This window comes from Salvia splendens, unplaced genomic scaffold (genome assembly GCF_004379255.2).
Source record: "Salvia splendens isolate huo1 unplaced genomic scaffold, SspV2 ctg597, whole genome shotgun sequence".
Classification (NCBI taxonomy): Eukaryota; Viridiplantae; Streptophyta; class Magnoliopsida; order Lamiales; family Lamiaceae; genus Salvia; species Salvia splendens.
The window spans coordinates 1-21,092 of record NW_024599258.1 but is presented as its reverse complement, the minus strand read 5'-3'; the positions used below and the strand labels follow the sequence as shown (position 1 = coordinate 21,092).

The 21,092-nt window shown below is 39.7% G+C and overlaps 2 protein-coding genes across 3 annotated transcripts; both read right to left on the bottom strand.

Annotated features, from left to right (window-relative positions):
• Positions 1-3,210: 3,210 nt before the first annotated feature.
• On the bottom strand, positions 3,211-11,814 carry LOC121790721 (microtubule-associated protein RP/EB family member 1-like). The gene is made up of 2 exons (XM_042188861.1): positions 10,975-11,814; positions 3,211-3,487 (listed from the first exon to the last, which is right to left on the bottom strand). Exons 1-2 carry the CDS (start codon positions 11,783-11,785, stop codon positions 3,390-3,392), a joined length of 909 nt encoding a protein of 302 aa, XP_042044795.1. The 5' UTR covers positions 11,786-11,814; the 3' UTR covers positions 3,211-3,389.
• Positions 11,815-13,070: 1,256 nt separating this feature from the next.
• LOC121790720 (transcription activator GLK1-like) lies at positions 13,071-18,118 on the bottom strand. 2 transcript variants are annotated; one of them, XM_042188860.1, is made up of 7 exons: positions 17,549-18,118; positions 17,314-17,454; positions 15,022-15,267; positions 14,892-14,942; positions 14,728-14,799; positions 14,321-14,509; positions 13,071-13,227 (listed from the first exon to the last, which is right to left on the bottom strand). In XM_042188860.1, exons 1-6 carry the CDS (start codon positions 17,927-17,929, stop codon positions 14,366-14,368), a joined length of 1,035 nt encoding a protein of 344 aa, XP_042044794.1. In that variant the 5' UTR covers positions 17,930-18,118; the 3' UTR covers positions 13,071-13,227; positions 14,321-14,365. The 2 variants fall into 2 exon arrangements, with proteins under 2 accessions (XP_042044794.1, XP_042044793.1); XM_042188859.1 differs by lacking the exon at positions 13,071-13,227 and adding an exon at positions 13,993-14,227.
• Between the last annotated feature and the right edge of the window lie 2,974 nt (positions 18,119-21,092).

Genomic DNA, 21,092 nt, shown 5'->3' with positions numbered 1-21,092 from the left:
GATGTGAGTATATAAAAATATATAGCGACGGGGTGGGGGGCGGTTATGGGGATTGGTGGTGGGGCCCCTTGTTAGGCGCGTTCAGCGAGGTATTTGACGTGGATAGGGGGAGGCGCCGCCCGAGTGGTTGAGTGCAGTGTGCGGGATTAATTACGCTTTAGGTTTTAATTCTTCGTATACAATTCCACGCCTAGATTTTCTTTGCACTTAGCTTAGCTGATCAAAATAATAATAAAAAAAAACAAAATATTACTAGTAATAAAGAGATGTCCAATTATTGTTTTACGCATACTAAACAAAAGTTAATTGAGAAAGTGGGGCGTTGAAATTGAAAGAAAGAAAAAAATAAGAATGGAGAAGAGGTAGCAGAACAAAAAGGTCAGATGCGGAGGGAGTAGGCCGCCCATGTTGGAATGTAATACTCTCTCTGTCCCGCATTAATTGCACTTATTTCCTTTCTGGGCGTCCAAAGTTATTTGCACTCTTTCTATTTTTAGTAACAATTTATACCTACAGCCGTAATTGTTAACTTTGTCTATCACTCATTCCTTAATCTCCGTGCCCAAAAGGAAATGTGCGAGTAGTGCGGGACGGAGGGAGTAATAAGCCGCCGCCGCAGCCGCAGCCGCAGCCGCCTCGGATTATCCGTACTCAGAGGGCCCAATATTTCCTGTGCTGCCCACTTTCTGTACGACGCGTGTCCATTCCAACATTGTGAAATCAATACGTTCTTATCTCACTTAATCTAATTGCTCTTGTCTTTCTCATTCGGTCATCGTCATTCCTATGTTACTTTGCAAGTTTTTAACCATTACATATTTAATTCAGCATTTCTTTTTCATGATATCAGAGTTTACTCCTTAAATTTGTCTACAGGCCCATCTATTCAATCAGTCCAAATGGCTTGGTGCTATAAACACATTGACCAGCCCCATCTATTTTATCGCTACGAAAACCTAAATAGTCTAATGATGGTTCTATTAAGGGTATCTATTGGGCTACGCTTATAATAAAATAATTTATACTAATAAATTTATTGAAATGTCGTTGGAGAGGTTTGTATACATCGTTGGTCCAACTTCTTCGCAGGAATTTAGTCCATATATGCAGGTCCTCTTTTGATAGGGCCAAAATTTCAAAGATTTTACTATTTTATTAGAGCGTCCACTATAAGGTGGACGCGGCGGTCGCCGCGAGCGGGGCGGCTTATAGTGGGAAGGGTGTCCGCCGTGGGGGTGGACGCGGCGGGTGAGGGGAGAGACGGCGGACGCGGAATCGCCGCGTGCGGGGCGAGGACGCGGCGACCGGGCTATAGGCGCGGCGCCTATAGTGGCACGAAGATGAAGCCGCGGCTATTGCATGCGATTTTTTTTTTTTTTTACATTTCAATTCACCTATAAATACACCCCACTCCATTCATTATTTTCACACCATTCAAACACAACATCTATACAAATTTCTCTCACTAAAATTTGGGGTCGGAAATGAACACACTGCAGGCCGATTTGATTGAAGAAGTGTGGGCACGTAGGGGAGGTAGTGGCGTTGTGTAAACTTGGTAGTGATTTGTACTAGATTCAATGTAGTGTGTGATTTTAATTTTAATTTAGTGTGTAATTCTAATTTTAATTTTAATTTGTATTTTATTTTTTATTTTTAATTCGTATAAGAGTCCGATAAATTTGTTCTTAATTACTTGAAATATTATAAAATGAAAGTTGATTATAAAATTTGGGACTATTGGAGGTGTCCACTATAGTGGCGGACACAAAAAATTAGGGCTATGGACAAAAATTGGGGCTATGGACAAAAAACTGGGGCGGGGCTATTGGGCGTGTCCACCTTATAGTGGACACCCTTAGCAATGGCTTGAATATATATGGCCAGAATTACAAAATGAATATAAGTTCCTGAATGTTTCGCAATTATCAATTTCTGGATCTTCTTAATCCTACTTCTCTCGGAGATACAGAAATGTATCGTCATCGACTTTACATTGATGTATTGTGTCATCGACTTTACCAAGTTGTGATGATGACATATCAACATTGACGATTTCACAAGCATCATGATACGATTATTATTATTATTATTATTATTATTATTATTATTATTATTATATTATTATTATTATTATTATTATTATTATTATTATTATTATTATTATTATTATTATTATTATTATATATTATTATTATTTAGTTAGTTAATTAATTATAAATTTGCATATCTTTTCCATATCTTTTGTCTTGCTCATTAAGTTAGTATCCACTATTATAAATAGTGAACATTGTTATTCATATTATTCATTAAGAAATATCAATTTTATTTTTCTCTTACTCTCTTTCCTTTCAAACGTGCAAACGCACAAACCCATTTTGACGCCAGATTGATCAAAATCTAGAGTTAAGGAACTTCTCCCTTTAACACATCACCACTCACCATCATTCTTGGAACTTTTTTTTTTCTTGGTTTTTTATTGGTCCAGTGTTCAACTTTTCAAAAAAACCTTTAGATTTAATTTTGTACTAGCCACGTCCTCAATCAATAGTTATATCTTTCCATTTTGATAAATTCACAGAAATTGTGCACAATTTTTGTAAATTTTTGGCTGGTTTATATCTCTAATAAAATGAAGTGAAACTTATTTTTCATTAACAAGTACGTAATCACTTTTTTTCATTTACTAATTTTTCACTTTTACTTAACCAATTTTACATTAAAATTCATAAGTCAACTATTATGACTATTGATAGTGGTCATAAGTCCATTCTCAAGACTATCGGTAGTGGACGAAGGTAGTACTTATATGACATAGTTAAATTTTTATTATACAGAGTTACTGTTTAAAATTTCATATATAGTAGTACTTCTCTAGAATTTATTGTCACTTTACTACAATTTATTTGAATTGATGAATTCAAAAGTATGAAATCTCAATTAATTTGATTGATATTTTAGACAGTAGTCCTTTGGTTTTTCAAAAAGAAGTCGGAACTAAGTGCTTCATTCTATTTCAGTGGATGAATGTTATAGTTGAAATGATTAGTGCTACCTTGTAGTTGAAGTTATTTTTACTTGATTGCTCGCATGGCAGCATGAGTAACGAACCATATACTATATCTATAACTTTTCCTTCTAATTTTCTTTCTGTCTGTCAACTGATATAGGAGTATATATTAAATTGAAATATTATATAGAAAGAAAAAATAGAGTAATTAATTGCAAGAAGTTCCATTCATCAACTTGGCAATTGCCCAATGCAAAGGGAAAAACAGAGCAATAAAGGCAAAGAAGTTGGAAGTATTAGTCTACAACAGAACCCCATTGCAAGTAAATTTGAAACCACACACTCTTGTGTCATCACCAAAAAGATACCCTTAAATGGTTCAAGGATTGATGAACTCCTGTTGAACATCTGCATAACCCTGCTGTTTCTCATACTCTTCCATCGAATCGAACTCATATTTGGACTTGTTGTAGCTCCCATTTGATGATTCCGCGAATTTTTGATGATGATAAATGCTCGTAAAAATAAATTACGACACAGAGAATTTTACGTGGTTCGATTTACTGAGGTAAATCTACGTCCACGGGGAGAAATGGGGGCAGGTTTGTATTGCTTGATCTGCGAATTACAGCTTACAACACAGACTTGCTATATGATTATTTCTCTAGAGAGATTCTAACCCTTTTCTATCAGATCTAAGTTCTATTTATACATTGAACTAAGATCGTGGCTTACATCATCACTCTAGGTCGTGGAGGTCGTGTAGGTCATGGCCTAAGATCGTGGCCTGAGTTGACGCCACGTGGTAGTGGGTGTGTTGGAAGTTGTGGAAATCCTGCATGGGTCCACTAACTCCTTGTTCGGTCGAATACTGAGACCGAACTGCTTTGGTTGCCGATCTGAGAGTAGAGCTTGATGCCGACCTGAGAGCAGAGCTTGATTGGTTGGCTTTTACCGAGCTGTAGGCTGAGGCCGAACTCTTTGGTAATGCCGAACTGAACTCTTGGGCTTTGGGCTGGCCGAGCTGTCACTGCTATTGGGCTGGCCGAGCTGTCACTGCTATTGGGCTTGTTTAGTACGTACCCCATCACTACCCCCCCCGAAAAAGCGAAGTGATTCACTTCGGCGAAGCGAGTCACTTCGGCATTCTGGAAAAGGGTACGGGGGAGGCTGAAGTCAGGGGACGTGCCCTGCGCGTGACTGCATTAAATGCGGCATTAAATGCGACAGTAAAATCCGGCCGTTGAATCCTGAAAAGGTGGGATATGAAACGGTGCGATGATTTGAAATCTTTTCCAAATCTGATAAATACCGTCTTTCTTCATCATTTGAACACCTTTGCTATTGGCTTCTTCTGCACTCTCTATCTTCTGCGTGAAAAATTTCCTTCCGCTTTCAAAAATTTCTTCAGACTACCTTCACCTTCAAAAAGTAAGAAAAATGTCTTCTTCTTCTTCTTCGGAGTCGGGTAGCGTTAGGAAAGGGGTAAGGGGTCTTCTAGCCGGAAAGAATCCGGGGAGAAGACCGTAGAGTATTTTCACAGTATCTTGAGTAAGGATACTGTGATATCCCTTTACGAAAAATACTCTTTTCCTGGGGGAAGGCGGTGGTACCTGACGGTGATCACAGGGCTGACTCCCCGCCGGAGGGTTACGTCACCGTGTACGAGGCCTGCTTAGAATGCGGGCTTCGTTTCCCCTCCCTTCTGCCTTTATAGATTTACTAGATTTTTTTCAGCTTCCTTTAGGCCAGGTGACTCCGAACTCTTGGAGGCACTTGTCGGCCTTCGCTGCCGAACTCCGTAGGTTAGGAAGGGATTTGTCTTTGAAGGCGATCCTTAAATTCTTTCAATTTAAGAGGAAGGGGTCTTGGTTTTACTTGATCCCTTTACAGCCCTTTAGGGCCTTTTGTAAAACGAAGTGGCCGAAGTGGCAAAATCGCTTCTTCTACTATGATAGGACCGCGGCTCCTAGTTTTCCCTGGAGAGGGCCGGAGTCCGTTATCCGTCACCCTCGGCCTGAACCGTTGGACGAGCTCGATGGCGAGCTCAACAAGATTCCATAGTTAGGAAACAATACACGGAGTCTGAGCTCGTCAAGGGCGACGTCGTGTTCGACATCTCGTCTTCGGACGAAGAGGCCGAGGGTGAGGATTTCTCTTTATCTTTATGCTCTACTGCTTTAACGAAGAAAATCTGACTTTGCTTTCTTGCTTTTTGGCAGTGTTCATGTTGAATAAGGCTATTAGAAAGTCCTCCGAGCTTGTGGAGCCGGAGAGAGAGAAGGCTACCAGCTCGGCGCTTGATGCCGAGAAGAATCCGAAGAGGCAAAAGACCTCTTCGGGTCCAAAGAAGCCGGAGTCGACTTCGGCAAGCAAGAAGGGGAAGACCCAGAAGCCCCCAAGGGCGCCAGAGAAAGACGTGGTCTTGGCGCCCCCTTCGGAGCATATCTGTGAGCCATTTTTATGGCCCACGGACTTCGCCGAGGTGAATTGTTTTCTTGATTCCTTGGCTTGGCTTCTGTCTTGTATTTTTGGTGCCCTCTGTTAACTTTTTTCCTTATCCATTTTCAGAGGAATGATATGCTCTCCAAGCTCGTCGCCGTCGAACTCTCCAAAGCGTCCAACGACTATGCCGAGATGCAGAGGAAATTGGCGGCTGCTTGTCACCGGGCCGAGCAGGCTGAGGCAAACTTTGAGAAAGCCAGGGCTGCTAGGATTTCGGCCCAGGATGAAGCTCAGTTTGCCAAAAACCAGCTCGTCATCCAGCGAGAGCAGACGAAACGGAGGGATGCTGCCGCCGTGGTTGCCCAAGGAGAGGGTCTCCGTGCCTACACGGAGAGACTCTTTTTGAGCAGCCAGTTCTCGGCCTTTGTCGGTAGTCTGGTAAGGCTAATTGCCGATAAGGGCGAGCAGGGGCCCGACGTCGTGCTGCCTCTGTACAGCCGAGAGATAGCTGCTCGGCTTCAGAATCTGCCGCTCCTTGAGGAGCTCGCTTCATCCTCGGTCCTGCTTTCTGCAGACCGAGTCCGGAGTTGTCGAGCTGATCGGGACGAGAACCTGGAGGCTATCTTTGCCTCCGTGGGACCCGTTTCACCCGCTTCGACTTACAACGGAGAGGGTGAGGCCGAGCCGCTGGAGCGGGAGGCCGAAGTCGAGCGAGCCGGGCATCCGGAGAAGGAAGCCGATCAGGAGACGCAGCAGATCGGCTACGGTGGCGCCGAGCAGGCTGGGGAGAGCAAGGAGGCAGAGGCTGAAGCTGAAGCAGAGAAGGAAGCTGAACCTCACCGAGAAGGTGGAGACGAAGCTAGCGAAGTATGATTTCGTCTCCCTTCTCTTAGTTTAGTTTCTTCCTTTATGTAAAATGGCCTTGAAGCCCTCCTTGTATAGAAAATTTTTTTTTTTTTTCTTATGAATGAAAAAATTCTTCTTTCTGCTCTTGTGTCTTCGTATAGCCTTTCGTACTCTCTTACTCCTGTTGTGGTTTACTACCTGCTCGGTAAGCTGAAATGCCGAACTGACGTAGCTGCTTTGTATTCTTAACTCTCAAGGAGCTGGAGGTACTTCACTGGAAGCGGCTGTACTCTTCGGCTTTAGACGAAGCTGAGAAAAGAGCTATAGCCGATCAGACGAAGAATGACGAGCTTCTGGCTCGTTTAGTGAAGCTGGATGCCGATAATAAGGACTTAGAGTCCGATAAGAATGATCTGGAGGCCGAGCTGAATACGACCATTGCTGAGAGGACTGCGTACGAGGATTACATCCGTGTGCGCGGGGGAATGACCATATCAGATGTTCAGAGTCGAGTTGACGAACTGTGGGAGGAATATAATGTACTCCGGAGGAACAATGCGCTGGAGAGCTCGGCTTGCCAACAAGTCGTGACATCATTGCGGCGCTGGGCTTCTCGGTACAACATTGTTCTTTCTCGGCGCCCCTCCATAGAAAGATTCCTTCGGCATATCGCGCCAACAGATGCTCGCACTCCAGATCAAACCTCTGGTTCCCTTGTTCAAAATCCTACTCCCAGCCAACAACGAACTCCGGAACAGCCGGAAACGTCAAGACGAGAACGGGCTCAGGAGCAACCGGAATCGTCAAGACAGGGACGGACTGAAATTCGCCGAGGAGTTGTGACTATGAGCGAGCAAGATCAGCAGATGCTTCGTGAAGAGACTCTTCGCCGCCGAGGTGCTAGGGCTTCCCGGGCTCAGAGAAGAGGTGGCAGGTCGATTAGAGCATCTCGTCGACCTGCTTATTCTGCGGCTGCCTGGAACGCCCGAACTCAGCTTCACGAGGATTTTGTGAATAGATGGCTCAACTTTAGCAACCCTGGACAGTAGAATAGTCCTTTGTAATAGCGTAACGCCATCTCGTAGGGTAGCGGAGTTGTGTGCCGAACAAGATTTGAAAAATGAAATTTTGTTTTCGCTTTTAACACTGTATTTACAGCTTCGCGAAAAAATTTCATCATACTTGTCCTCGGTCTTATGAAGTGAACTTCTTTGACCGGACTTGTCTTTGGTCTGATGAAATAAACATCTTTGACCGGACTCGTCTTTGGTCTGATGAAATAAACATCTTTGACCGGACTCGTCTTTGGTCTGATGAAATAAACATCTTTGACCGGACTCGTCTTTGGTCTGATGAAATGAACATCTTTGACCAGACTCGTCTTTGGTCTGATGAAACAAACATCTTTGACCGGACTCGTCTTTGGTCTGATGAAATGAACATCTTTGACCAGACTCGTCTTTGGTCTGATGAAACAAACATCTTTGACCGGACTCGTCTTTGTGTTCTAATTTGGCGATTTTCGTCGCCGGGATCGAACTTTCCCTTGTCCTAATTCGGCGAGTTTTATCGCGTGGATCGGACTTTCCCAGTTAACCGAAGTGGTCTTATGCAGTAAACCTCTTTGACTAGACATGGTCGTCCTCGGTCTTATGAGGTAAACTGCTTTGACCGAACTTGGTCGTCCTAATTCGGCGAGTTTTATCGCGTGGATTGGACTTTCCCTTGTCCTAATTCAGGCAAGTTTTATCGCGAGAATCGGACTTTTGTTGCAGTTCGTTTCAGACGAAGTGCTTGATTCTTAAGCAGAATTGTGGTCTTGTATCCTCTTTAGAAGCTTTGACACAATCGTGGGCTTGTTGCAGCTCGTTTCAGACGAACTGCTTGTTTAAGCTGAATTGTGGTCTTGTATCCTCTTTAGAAGCTTTGACGCACAATCGTTGGCTTGTTGCAGCTCGTTTCGGACGAACTGCTTGTTTAAGCTGAATTGTGGTCTTGTATCCTCTTTAGAAGCTTTGACGCACAATCGTTGGCTTGTTGCAGCTCGTTTCGGACGAACTGCTTGTTTAAGCTGAATTGTGGTCTTGTATCCTCTTTAGAAGCTTTGACGCACAATCGTTGGCTTGTTGCAGCTCGTTTCGGACGAACTGCTTGTTTAAGCTGAATTGTGGTCTTGTATCTTCTGTAGAAGCTTTGACTCACAATCGTTTAGCTTGTATATGTTCTAAGAAGGGGATCAGCCTTCGAAGAACAAGATACCTCAGTAACATTTGTAAGAGACGACACGCACATAGACAAGGCATATAGACAAATAAAAAGCACATAGAGACGAACAAAAACCAAGCAAACCAAAGAAAGCACATTGACCGGACTGTCTCTTACAAATGGAACTTTTTGAGGTTGGAAACGTACCATGTTCGGGGTACTTGTGCTCTTGACACGTGAGTCAATTTGTAAGACCCTTTGCCGAGGACTTCTGACACCCGATATGGAACTTCCCATGTGGGTTCGAGTTCGCCCAGCTTTTCTGCTCGGCTTACTTCGTTGTTTCTCAAGATGAGATCTCCCACTTGAAATTGCAGCTTTTTCACCCTTTGGTTATAATACCGGGCTACTTGCTCCTTGTACTTGGCTGCTTTTATGCAGGCCAATTCTCTTCTTTCTTCGGCCAGATGTAGTTCGGCCCTTAGTCCGTCACCATTCATTTCTGAGGAGAAATTGAGTTCGGGGACTGGATATGCCGATCTCAACCGGAATCACGGCTTCAGTGCCGTACACCATCGAGTTCGGCTCCGGTGTGACTTCGGTCATTTCGCCGGCCTCTGATTCCGGCTGCTGTGATTGCTATGCTTGATGGTGCCGAACTGATTGCTCGGCACTTTTAAGCGCAATCTGCGAACACACTTGCTCTTTTTCGATCACCTCGGATGACCGCTATCTCTCCTTTAGTGGAGAAGGTGTTCGGCGAGGATGCCTCTGATCGCTATGACCGGGCTTCTTTTTGTCTTCTCTAGATGAGCTGTCTAAAGACCGTTTTCGACGGTCTGCCTCATCGGCACGAGAAAACTTGTCCGCAATGTCCCACATCTCTTGAGCTGTTTGCGGACCGCACTCCACGAGCTTTCTGTAGAGAGCTCCGGGCAGGATTCCATTTTGGAATGCCGAAATGACAAGTAGATCATTGAGATTATCTACCTGTAGGCATTCCTTATGGAATCTCGTCAGGAAGTCGCTGATCTTTTCGTCGCGACCTTGACGTATAGAAAGCAGCTGAGCCGAAGTGCTTCTGGCTTCCGCTTTCTGAAAGAACCTCCTGTGGAAAGCATCCATCAGATCTCGGTAGGATCTAATGCTGCCTTGAGGAAGGCTGTCGAACCACCTTCTGGCGTTCCCGATGAGCAGCTCGGGGAACAGCTTGCACATATGGACCTCATTGAGACCTTGGTTCGCCATATTATACTGATAGCGTCCCAGGAAGTCATGAGGATCCACGAGTCCGTCATAGGTTATCGACGGAGTTCGGTAGTTCTGTGGAAGGGGAGTTCGGGTAATATCGTCCGAGAACGGAGTCCTCAATGCTCCGTACATGGCGAACCCGACATTTCTTCGGTATGGAGGAGATGGAGTTCTCCTGTGATTCCGGTACCGAGGATTCTTTCTTCTGGAAGACATGACACTACTGCGGTAGTGACTGTCTCGTATGGAGGGAGAGGGAGAATCCGCCGTTTTTGTCCCCGGCTGCTTTTGGCTTTTTTGCAGGAAGGTTAAGAATTCCTCCTGCTTTTCCGCCAAAAACAGCTTGACAACCTCGTTCAAATCGGGCTGCTGGGAAGACTCGGTGTGACGGCTTTTGGAGCGGCTTGTTCCTCCACCATGAGAACTGGTGGTGGATTTATCCCTAGGCTGTTTTCCCGACCTATGGGATGGATTGGCTTCCTCCTGGTTCTCACGGGCAGGAATACGGGTACTCTGCGATCTGGTATGCATTTTTTGGGTGGAAAAAATGGATCAAAAATTCGCTTTATCACAAATTTTGTTCTCTGTTTCCCACAGACGGCGCCAGTGATGATTCCGCGAATTTTTGATGATGATAAATGCTCGTAAAAATAAATTACGACACAGAGAATTTTACGTGGTTCGATTTACTGAGGTAAATCTACGTCCACGGGGAGAAATGGGGGCAGGTTTGTATTGCTTGATCTGCGAATTACAGCTTACAACACAGACTTGCTATATGATTATTTCTCTAGAGAGATTCTAACCCTTTTCTATCAGATCTAAGTTCTATTTATACATTGAACTAAGATCGTGGCTTACATCATCACTCTAGGTCGTGGAGGTCGTGTAGGTCATGGCCTAAGATCGTGGCCTGAGTTGACGCCACGTGGTAGTGGGTGTGTTGGAAGTTGTGGAAATCCTGCATGGGTCCACTAACTCCTTGTTCGGTCGAATACTGAGACCGAACTGCTTTGGTTGCCGATCTGAGAGTAGAGCTTGATGCCGACCTGAGAGCAGAGCTTGATTGGTTGGCTTTTACCGAGCTGTAGGCTGAGGCCGAACTCTTTGGTAATGCCGAACTGAACTCTTGGGCTTTGGGCTGGCCGAGCTGTCACTGCTATTGGGCTGGCCGAGCTGTCACTGCTATTGGGCTTGTTTAGTACGTACCCCATCACCATTGTAGTAGTATCCCTCCTCATTGCTGCTCTCGCCTCCCACTGGGCTGTAGTTGTAGTACTTGTTGTTTTCTATTCTCGTATCACTCATCCCCTGTGGTTGGCTTTCGCGGCCACTACGGCTGTAGCTGTCGTGCTTGGTATTGTAGTAGTACTCACTGCTGCCTTGTATTCTCGAATCGCTCATCCCCTCTGGTTGGCTTTCGTGCTCATGCTCGTTGTCATAGTAGTACTTGTTGTCTTCTATTCTCGTATCACTCATGCCTTGTGCCCCGCTCTTCGCATATGTGTAGGCTTCTTTGTTGTTGTTGTTATAGTAGTACTTGTTGTTGTTGTTCAGTTCCTCCTCTTCTTCCCCGTCCTCAAATGGGGCCGGGGCAGGGCTATCTCTGGAGCTTGTCACACTAGGGGTTGGTGCCAGGCTGTACTCTGGAGTCGGGGCAAGGCTCTCTCCGGCCCCGGTAGGAGTAGGTGCCGGGCTGTATTCGGTGTCTACAATGGTGGGGGCCGGGGATGGGCTCTCTTCGTCCCCGAGGGTTGTAGGGGACGGGGATGGGCTGGAGTAGGGGGCCGTGGGCGACCCCGCTGGGACGCCACTGATATGGCTTGTGGATGGGGAGGGAGCTGAGGATGGAGATGGAGATGAGGGGACATCTATTTTGAGATTAGTACTACTAGGTACTGACACAAAATTGGTTGTGGCTAGGTGAGCATATTTGGAGAAGAATTTGCTCTCTCTAGCTTGAGTTGGGCTACATGTCGTTAAAATTATCAGAATGAAATAAGTAATTGGTTTGACAAGTGTTGCCATTGGTGGTAAGAGCAAGAAACTGAAGTGGCTTTTTGATTTGGTTGATGTGAAGATTTATAGTATGTAATATGTGTATATAAAGAGAGATATGTAAGAATGAAACTTGAATGTTTGTTGGGTTTGTTAGGCGAAATGTGATGCGAAAATTGAGGAAATTAAAGAAATGTGGGGTCTATTGTTACGACATTTTGTAAAGCAGCATGTGGGAGTCATGAGCCTAAAGCATCAACATCTCACTATACCATGATTATCGCCATTTTTTTGGATTGAGTTCTTTATATAAATTTTATGGTTTTTGGATAGTGTGTTTATTATTACCACGCGGACAAATAAAAAGTGATTTTTTTATAACTTAAGTCACAGATAGTAAGCATATTCATATGTTTTTCACCTCGTCATTTGGTTTTTAAATGATAACATATTCATGAATATGGTTTTGTAAATAGCACTTTATATACATTTACCATAATTTTCTATAGTAGTATTAAACAAGACCTAAAGGTGAAAAAAACATGCAAAATTTCAAAATGAAGTAGGAATGTCCGTCATTTAGGAAATTGGTGGGGGTCAATAATTAGATTCGAAAGTAGCAATTGTGTTGAACAAGATCTAGTCAAAAAAGTGTTGTATTTTCTTCTAAAATAGTTAGAGATGTCGAAAGATTAATTATCGAATGGGACAGCACGAAATTAAAGCAATAGGGATCAATCATAGCGTCGGCCGTTGAGTTAGTTATGATATGATTCTAATTTCTAACCATCAATTTTTAATTTCATGTTTCACACCTAAGTGCGAGCGTTGATTGCGTTTGCAGTTGCACCGTTTCTTTAAATCTACTTTAATATTTACGTTTGACAAATATACAGAATAAATGTTGGGATCAAAATACTATTCCCTGCAATAAGAAAGATTTTTTGTCATTTCAAATTTAGTCCATTTATTTCGCTTTTATTAATTTATTCATTTCATAGTTTTTTACAATTTTCGTCTCAAAATAAATATCACACTTAATATTGTCACAAGATTTTAAGACAGAGAAAAATATATTTGATTATATTGGTGTGAGAGAAAAAATGGTAATTAGAAATAATCATCCCATTTATTTTTCAATACTTTAAATAATGGATCTTACATTTCACTTAATTTTATTTTAAAATTAATATATGATCCATTTTTTTCACTTTTTTCATTATCTTTCTTAAAATTCGATACAAGTCAAAGTATGTCTTTTATAACGAAGAGGGAAAAAATGAGATTGATGTATTAATAATAATTTACTTTAATAAAATTTGTCACCTACGAGGAAGTGATCGAAATGTCACAACCACACTTAGCGGTGCTATGTCGTCTTATCCAGGCGTCGAGCGCCATCAACTGGATCCCCATCTCCAAATCCCCACATCCAAGCGTCGAGCTCCGAGTTCCTCCCAAAATAAACTTACCTTGCATACGCATATAAGTGACTAAGTCCATTTTCTGTGATATTAATTAAGTTAATTAAATAGTACTATTAGTCACTCCTTTTATCGATCCTATTTTATGGAACCCCTAATATACCATTGCCATCCATAAAAATGTTTATTTCGTTTCAAATTCCACTCTCATGATTATTCCATCCCCAAATCTCATCTCATTACCACCTAAATTTGTTCTTGTAGAGTTGTACATCGACCATCGCCCAAACGCCTACGGAACGGGAGCGCAACTTTAAATTAACCAGCAATTTATTAGTAAGTATTTTAGTTTTGGTAAAGTATTAATAGTGGGCTCAATAAACTCAACTAAAAATGTTTCCAAGAAATTTAGGGCTTTCGATCTTTTTTAAATATTTTACTACGCAATCCAAATTAGTCTCATCCCTACTTAATAAAATTGGGCTTTTAGATATAATACCGCCTATATTTGGGCTCCATAATATTAAAATTTATAAGTGGGTCTAAACCAGTTAAAGGACGTAATAATTATAGTAGCAGTAGGGCCAGAATTCTAAATAATTTGTGATTGCTTCTTATAGCCTAAAGTATAAAAATAATTAATTTGAATTTTAACAAAATAATTATTTTATCCAAATGAATTACTTTTGCAAATTAATTAGCAAAAAACTAGCGTATATAAACTCATTTATGCAATAAACCCTTTTGTTCATCTTTTTCTAAAAGAAAAAATGCAGTGAAAACGGAGCAAGTCCGCAAAAACGAAGATGTATGTGGAGTTAGGTCGTATTCATTTTATGGAGAGTTCCCAATTTTGTACTTTAATATTTAGTTATACAATTATTCTAGTGGTAGCTAGTGACCAAATACGCACAATTGCTTGTACTATTGAAACAAGCCGACTTTGTACTAACAACCAAATACGCATAATCTCCTCCCTATATGATGAACTTAAACATATCCGCTACCACTCCACACACCAAATCTTAGTCCTAGTACTCCTACTAGCCTGCAAACACATATTCATAAAATAAAACACACTACAAGAAATTTGGTAAAAACACATTTACATGCAAATAATTAATTTCAAATAAAAACTCACATATTTATTGGGAAGAGAAGTTGGAAGCAAGATGATTATCAAAGGCTAAGTGGGAGGTATTTTTGATACGCCTTGGCGCCGTAGTTCGGCCATCACACTATCCATGGACGGGGGCTTTAATCCGAGTGGCAGCGGCAGCCATTGTTTCTCTAGAACATCTCCAATGGCTGCATCTATTCTCTCTTTTGACTGTAAGTTGAGGAATCCGTTTAGATGTTTTAGAATCCTTGAATGAAATATAAATAGTACTCCTACTATAATTTTCAACTATCTCAAAATGGATTTTATTCTAAATTTATAGTTACGGTAGACTTAAAAAATGTTGTTTTGTGACTTTGAGTTTCCTCTTGCATTTTATCTTTAAAAGACAACTCAAAAATCATCAAGGAAGAAAAGTGAAAGCTCACCGGATGAACATCGGAAGGCGGTTGCGGCGCCGTTTGCACGGCCGGCACTCCAGTGGGCGGCCGTGGAAATCTCTGCAGGGAAACAAATTAAAAAACACAATTTTTTTTTTTAAACACACGCACTGAAACATCAAGAATGGAAGTAGAGAGAGTTATATAATGACCGTCGGTTGAAATTGCGGCTGCGGAAAATATATTGTGGCCGGCGGCGGAACCTATAAATACATAATTACACAAATGTATATTAGTAGTTTTGAGTGAATATTGGTGTTGTAAACATTAAAAAAGGCTTACATATTGGTGATGTGGATGCCAAAGGGATGATGGGTCAGCCGGCCAAGCGTGAGGTGGAGGCCACGTGTACATCAATGATTGGTCGACGGATGGATGACCCCATACATGTAAGGGTCTAAAATTCGGAGGGAAGGGTGCAATCCAAGGATTCACATCTGCCGTGGTTCCGTATATCTGCCGCCGCTGACCCCAGCTCGCCGCCTCTGCTTCCCGCACTTGCACGTGTTTTCGGTGAGATCGATATTTCTGCAAAATTATTTTTATTTAGGTATTTGGCTAATAAATTTTGTTTTTTCTTAAATACTGGAATATAATTTTAAATTACTAGTACATTTTGTAATATTTGTACCAAATCAATCCAATTAGGCATCTTAATCTTTAAAATCTAAACTATTTAGTTAATAATTCTATCAGTATTATTTCATCATTAAAACTGTTTCTAGTACTCCTTACTAATATTTAAATGTTAATTGCAGTATACTCCTTATTTTATAAGTTTATATTTTAATAATAAACATTACTCCTTTTTTTTATAAGTGTAATAAAACACTCAAACGAACAAGGTGGTGAGCATGACCAAAATATGACCTATATGCATCAAGCAAAAGATAAAAACCAAAAGCAAATATACTCCAAAGTAAGAGACTAATAAGAGCCAAGAGCAAGTTACATAGTCACGAAGGAAATGGTAAACCAAAGCACTATAGAGACAAAACAAACCAGCATAACTCAATAAACAATACTCCTTAATAATAAGTTCAATGACATACTACTACAAATATTTCAAAATGGTACACATAGGTCAGAGAATTTCAACCTCTATTATTTACTTCAGTGAAAAACTCCATCTCAAAAATTACATTCTTAAAGTAAGATGAACAGAATATCTCACTATAATGTACTACACTACTATATCGAATAATCATATTTAGAAAATCATCTGGAATTCGTCCTAACTAATTTAATACTATGATTAAAAGAAAGAATCTAAGATAATAAATTCTAATTAAGTTTAAAATAAGATTGTTGTACTCCATGCATATAACTTTTGGCTTCAATATTTGATCTATTGAATAATAAAGTAGAAACGAATTACAATTTCCAAACTACAGTAAAAGTAATTACTAATAAAGATCCACAGAAATATAAAATTTACTTTTTAATGTAGTCATCTCCAGAAGTCCACGACATTATCAAATAATTAGTAGTACTAGCTAGCATTTAAAAAAGGTTTTATCATACAGCAAATCGCTTTTCCACGTTGACACAAATCGACCAAGAAAATGAAACGATGGGCTACCAGACACTTTTAAGTGCCTTGTTTTCAACTTCACAATAATTTCAATAAAGACTCTAATCAAATTCGGTATATTAAACATTTGATAAGGTGACATTACTATTTTGTCGGTAATATATCTTGATAAAGTAAGATACGAGATGAGATGTAACTTTCTTTATTTACCCAGACATTTTGATATGAAATGATCAAATAAATACTCCTACAAAAGGAGAAAAAACCTGATACTTTTAACTCGGACTTGTGGAGATGAGATTTGATATACACTATATACTCTCATTCATCTATCTTACTTTATTCTCTCATACTTTATTTTCTCTTCATTTATCTTACTTAATTATTTTTCTTAGTATTTTATTCACCCACTTTAATACACTAAACATCTTTTTTTTAATCTCTTTATTGAAAAGAAGTGTTTCAATTAAAAAAATGAATGGAGTATTACGTAAAAAGAATTTGATCTATTCTGGACTTTTGATTCCTAGCTATACTTCAATTTTTTAGTCTTCGTAGCTATATATACGGGCTCGATATTAGAGAGTAGTAGTGTTTCATAATTTAAATTTGACACGATTTTTTTATCTACTTCATTTTTAACTATTGAGAATTGGTGTTGTGCATTGAAATGATATGCAAAAATTATTAACTTGAAAAATGTAGATGAAGGGGACGACGTGTCTTATTGCAAACAATTAGTATATTAAAAAATAATAAAGCAAAACTCAAAATTGATAATATAATCTACGTTGGTGTGTCAAATTAAGATGTTATCTGATTATAATTAATTATGTTAATATATTTTATTCGATATGTGTTTAATTAAATTTTTGGATATTTGATTTATGCTTTTAATTAATTGCAAAATTAAGAAGCTAGTATTTGATTTATGATGCCAAACAAATTGTGGCTAATTTTTTTGGACATAGGTATAGAATTTGACATGTGCTCAATTTGTGGAATGTATTGAGAGAGAGAATGAGAGAATTGAAGCATACTTGAAGATGGCTGGCAATGTTATGGCGTGTAAGGCAGTCATTTCCCATGATTTCTAGAATTCTCGACGGCACCGCCTTGTCAATCCCTAGCTGCTCCACCGCCTGCACGAACCGCCGGTGCAATTCCGGCGTCCAATCCACCTATAGCGACAGAGACAATTCTAATTTCTGACTGAATAAATCAACATTTATTAATTGCAACAGAATTGAGCAGAGATTATGCAACATTAAGTACCTTGGTTTTCTTCTTCCCCGGTGGATTTTTACAGCGAGACGACGATACCTTACTCGTGTCGTCCGCTTCTTTCAAATCCGGATCCTTCACTTCCGGTTCGGGTTCGGGTTTCTGAACCGATTCCAAATCGACATCGGAAACTGAATCTGCTGCGGCATCTTCTAGCGAATTATTTTCAATCTCTAATTTCGTCTCAGATTCGGAGCCTGAGAATTCGGCGAAGAATTCGTTATCGATTTCCAAATCAGGCAACATGTCGCCGTCTCCGATTCCGATGAGAATGTCGTCGAAATTAATGGTGTCGAGCAAATTCTCGTCTTCAAATTCTGTGTCTTCCATTGAGAATGCCTCGATTCCTCTCTCATGCTTCACTGCGAGCATTAATCCCCACTGAATTTTGAATTATCAACTCTTTTGAATGAAATTGAAATAATAATGGAAGCAGTGCAGACAGGTCAGTGCATTATGTACAGGTCACCGCTGTGTTCCTTTTTTCGGTTTACGCTTTGGGAGAGAGAGAGAGAAACGGTTTCGACCACAATTTGTGTAGGAGAGGGGGCGACCTCTGCAAATTTGTTTCTATACCTTTTGTTTTGGCTTGTGACACTTCATACATATATATGCTATGGAACACTATGTGCGATTTGTGAACGTGTGGATGCAATTTTTTTAAGAAAATTGTGAAGTTGTTTTATCGTGATTTTTTTTAATGAAATGCTACTATCGGATTTTAGTTGTCTTTGTAATGCAAAAATATGGATAACGATTTTATAATTTTAATTCGGTTGGTCGTAAATGATTTTTGTTACTAAATTAGAACTCTTTTAAACTATGAGCAAGTTGTGCAATTTATTTAGGATAAAAGAAATTGGAACTGATGATTTGTAAGTTCTTTCATAGTACTATAAATTGATTATTATAAAAAATTAAATAAAAATTGACTCATTGAAAATATTTTTTTTACAGACAAATGAATATAATTCTTAAAAAAGAAATTTAGAAATAGTGTCGCTGGACTCCAACTCAAAGACATTTTAATAAAAAGAAAGTGTGTTACTTATATGACCAAATTATTCAAAGATTCACGTGTGAGTATTATCCTGTCACCACCAACTATGAGACCCTCCCAGTACACTTCCGGTTTCAAATTTTGTGAAACAAAATAAACTGTTCTGTTGTGTATCCAACTAAGAGTGTCCACAGTAAGGAGAGCCGCGGCGGGGGGCATGGGCGCGCCACAGAGACGGCCGGGCCGAGGCTCTTGGGCGCGAGCCGTGGCTCCGCCCAAGTTTCGATTTTTTTTAATATTTTTGAAAATTTTGTATAAATACCTCATCCCACACATTTTCACATCACACACATTTTACACCCTAATTTTCATTGTATAATTTTCTCCTTTCTATAATACAACGAAGAATTGGTTTTATTTATTTTTTTTAAATTATGCATTTTTTAAATTATTATAGTCCGATAATTTTTATTCTAGTTAAATTAAAATATACCAAAAATAAAAAAATTAATTTGTGTCTTGGGCTTGTCCCCTTAGGGTGGACAAGTTTTTTTATGGCCTGACCAAGTTTCTTCGCCTTGGTCAAGTTTTTGTGGCTTTAGAGCATCCACAACCGTGCTCTTGCCAGCGGCACGGTTGTGGGCCCGGCCCCACTTTTTCTGTCTGCTCTATGGCAAGAGCACAACACCCACAGCTGTGCTCTTCCGCAAGGACGAGCACAATTCAATTTAAAATCAATTAAACAAAAACATTTCCATAATATTAAAATTCATTAAAAAATCACAATAAATAATACAAATTACAAATAAAATAAAAAAGACATAATTAAAATCCTAAAAAATTAAAATTACATAATTAAAATACTAAAAATTAAAAATTACATAATTAAACTCCTAAAAATTAAAAATTACATAATTAAAATCCTAAAATTGAGATTGAGAGAGTTGTTTAGTATAGAGTCATTTTTTGTGTTTGAAATGAGAGTATTTATAGATGAAAGTATGAATTTTGGGTAAAATGATGGAAAAAAAATTAAAAGTGTGAAAAAATGGATATATTTTATTAGGAAGTGAGACAATATTTTTTTAATTAATTTTGAAATTTTCAGATTTTTTCGATTTTTTTTAAAAAAATAATAAAAAATGATAAATCAACGGGCCAATCAGAGCATGCCACGTCGACGCCTTGTGCTCTTGCCGCTGGCACGGCCGTGCTCTTAGCTAAAATGATAAATCAACGGGCCAATCAGAGCATGCCAGCGGCAAGGACGGACGAGCAGCATTCCACCACCATTGGGGATGCTCTTAGGGCCTATAATTTTTTAAAATAGGACTCAAAGATGTTCATACGGCTCATGGCTTGGTATTTTCCAAACAGTTTTGAATCGTTCAACAAATTTAGAGAAATCTAATGAAGTACTGAAAATGTAGTTCAGCATATATATATTGCTACTACTAGTATAATACTAGTATGAATCTGTACATTGTTACTTATCAACAAATTTCTTTATTCCAATGTGTAAACATGATAATTTTTGTATGCTCATCTACGAAAAAACAGGTTTTAATTAAAAAATTTTAACTATAATCACATGACACTACCACGTGATCGAATAGTTACATCGTTGCACCAAGTGTAAATAATAGACTTGATCATACACCATCTTGTTTTAAATCTCAACTAAAAAATACGAGTAACTTTTTCGTCCATTATGAATAACTTTAAAACTAATAAAATTAGTAAGTATCACAGTGTTGTTGAGAAAAAGTAGATGACAAACTATTGTTAAAGCATCCGTAATGGCGCTCGTCCGGACGAACGTCCGACCGGCATGCCGGACGTCCGCCATTGTGCAAAGGTGACGCGGATACGAACGTCCGTTGTGGACACCGGAGTTCCGCGGCGTTCCCGGGATGTCCGTGGCGACGTCCTTGCGGACGTCCGCAATTGCGTTGACCCCACGGACGTCCCGATTATTTTATGTTTTTTTAAAAAAATAAAGTGGTTGCAATTTCTCCTTATTTGTGTCGAAATTTTAATTCCGTAAATTGTTTAATTCGGTGAATTTGTGAATTTTTATTATTGTGGGAAGTCCGTCGGGATGTCCTTGGGGATATCCAACACATAAGACTGCAATATCCAACACATAAGACAACAATCCGAACTCTTATCAACTCAATCCTAAGCGTTCATCGCGTTCATCTTGTAGATCTAAGGGCTAGGATTAGTGTTATGATATCACTCTAAATATGGTGACACCCTAATATTCTCATATAGTAGTATATATAATTATACACTAATTATTGATATTAATATAGGAGTAGTTTTTTGTTACAAAAAACTAACTAACAATTCATGTTTTAATTATATATAAGACTCCCCCGTCCCACAAAGATTGTCTCACTTTGACCGGGCACGAGTTTTAAGAAATGTAATTAAAAGTGAGTTGAAAAAGTTAGTAGAATGTGGGCCCATTTTTATATTTAGTTTTATAATAAAATGTGAGTATGCATGAGTTAGTGGAATATGAGCCCC

Excerpts from the sequence above, each read along its gene's own strand:
- LOC121790721 (XM_042188861.1), bottom strand. The coding sequence starts at position 11,785 with ATGGCAACACTTGTCAAACCAATTACTTATTTCATTCTGATAATTTTA. Across the intron at positions 3,488-10,974 it reads GGAGGGATACTACTACAATG|GGAGCTACAACAAGTCCAAA; the intron begins GTGATGGGGTAC and ends AATCATCAAATG.
- LOC121790720 (XM_042188860.1), bottom strand. The coding sequence starts at position 17,929 with ATGCTCGCAGTGAAGCATGAGAGAGGAATCGAGGCATTCTCAATGGAA. Across the intron at positions 15,268-17,313 it reads ACATTGCCAGCCATCTTCAA|AAATATCGATCTCACCGAAA; the intron begins GTATGCTTCAAT and ends ATAATTTTGCAG. Across the intron at positions 14,943-15,021 it reads GGCATCCACATCACCAATAT|GTTCCGCCGCCGGCCACAAT; the intron begins GTAAGCCTTTTT and ends ATGTATTTATAG.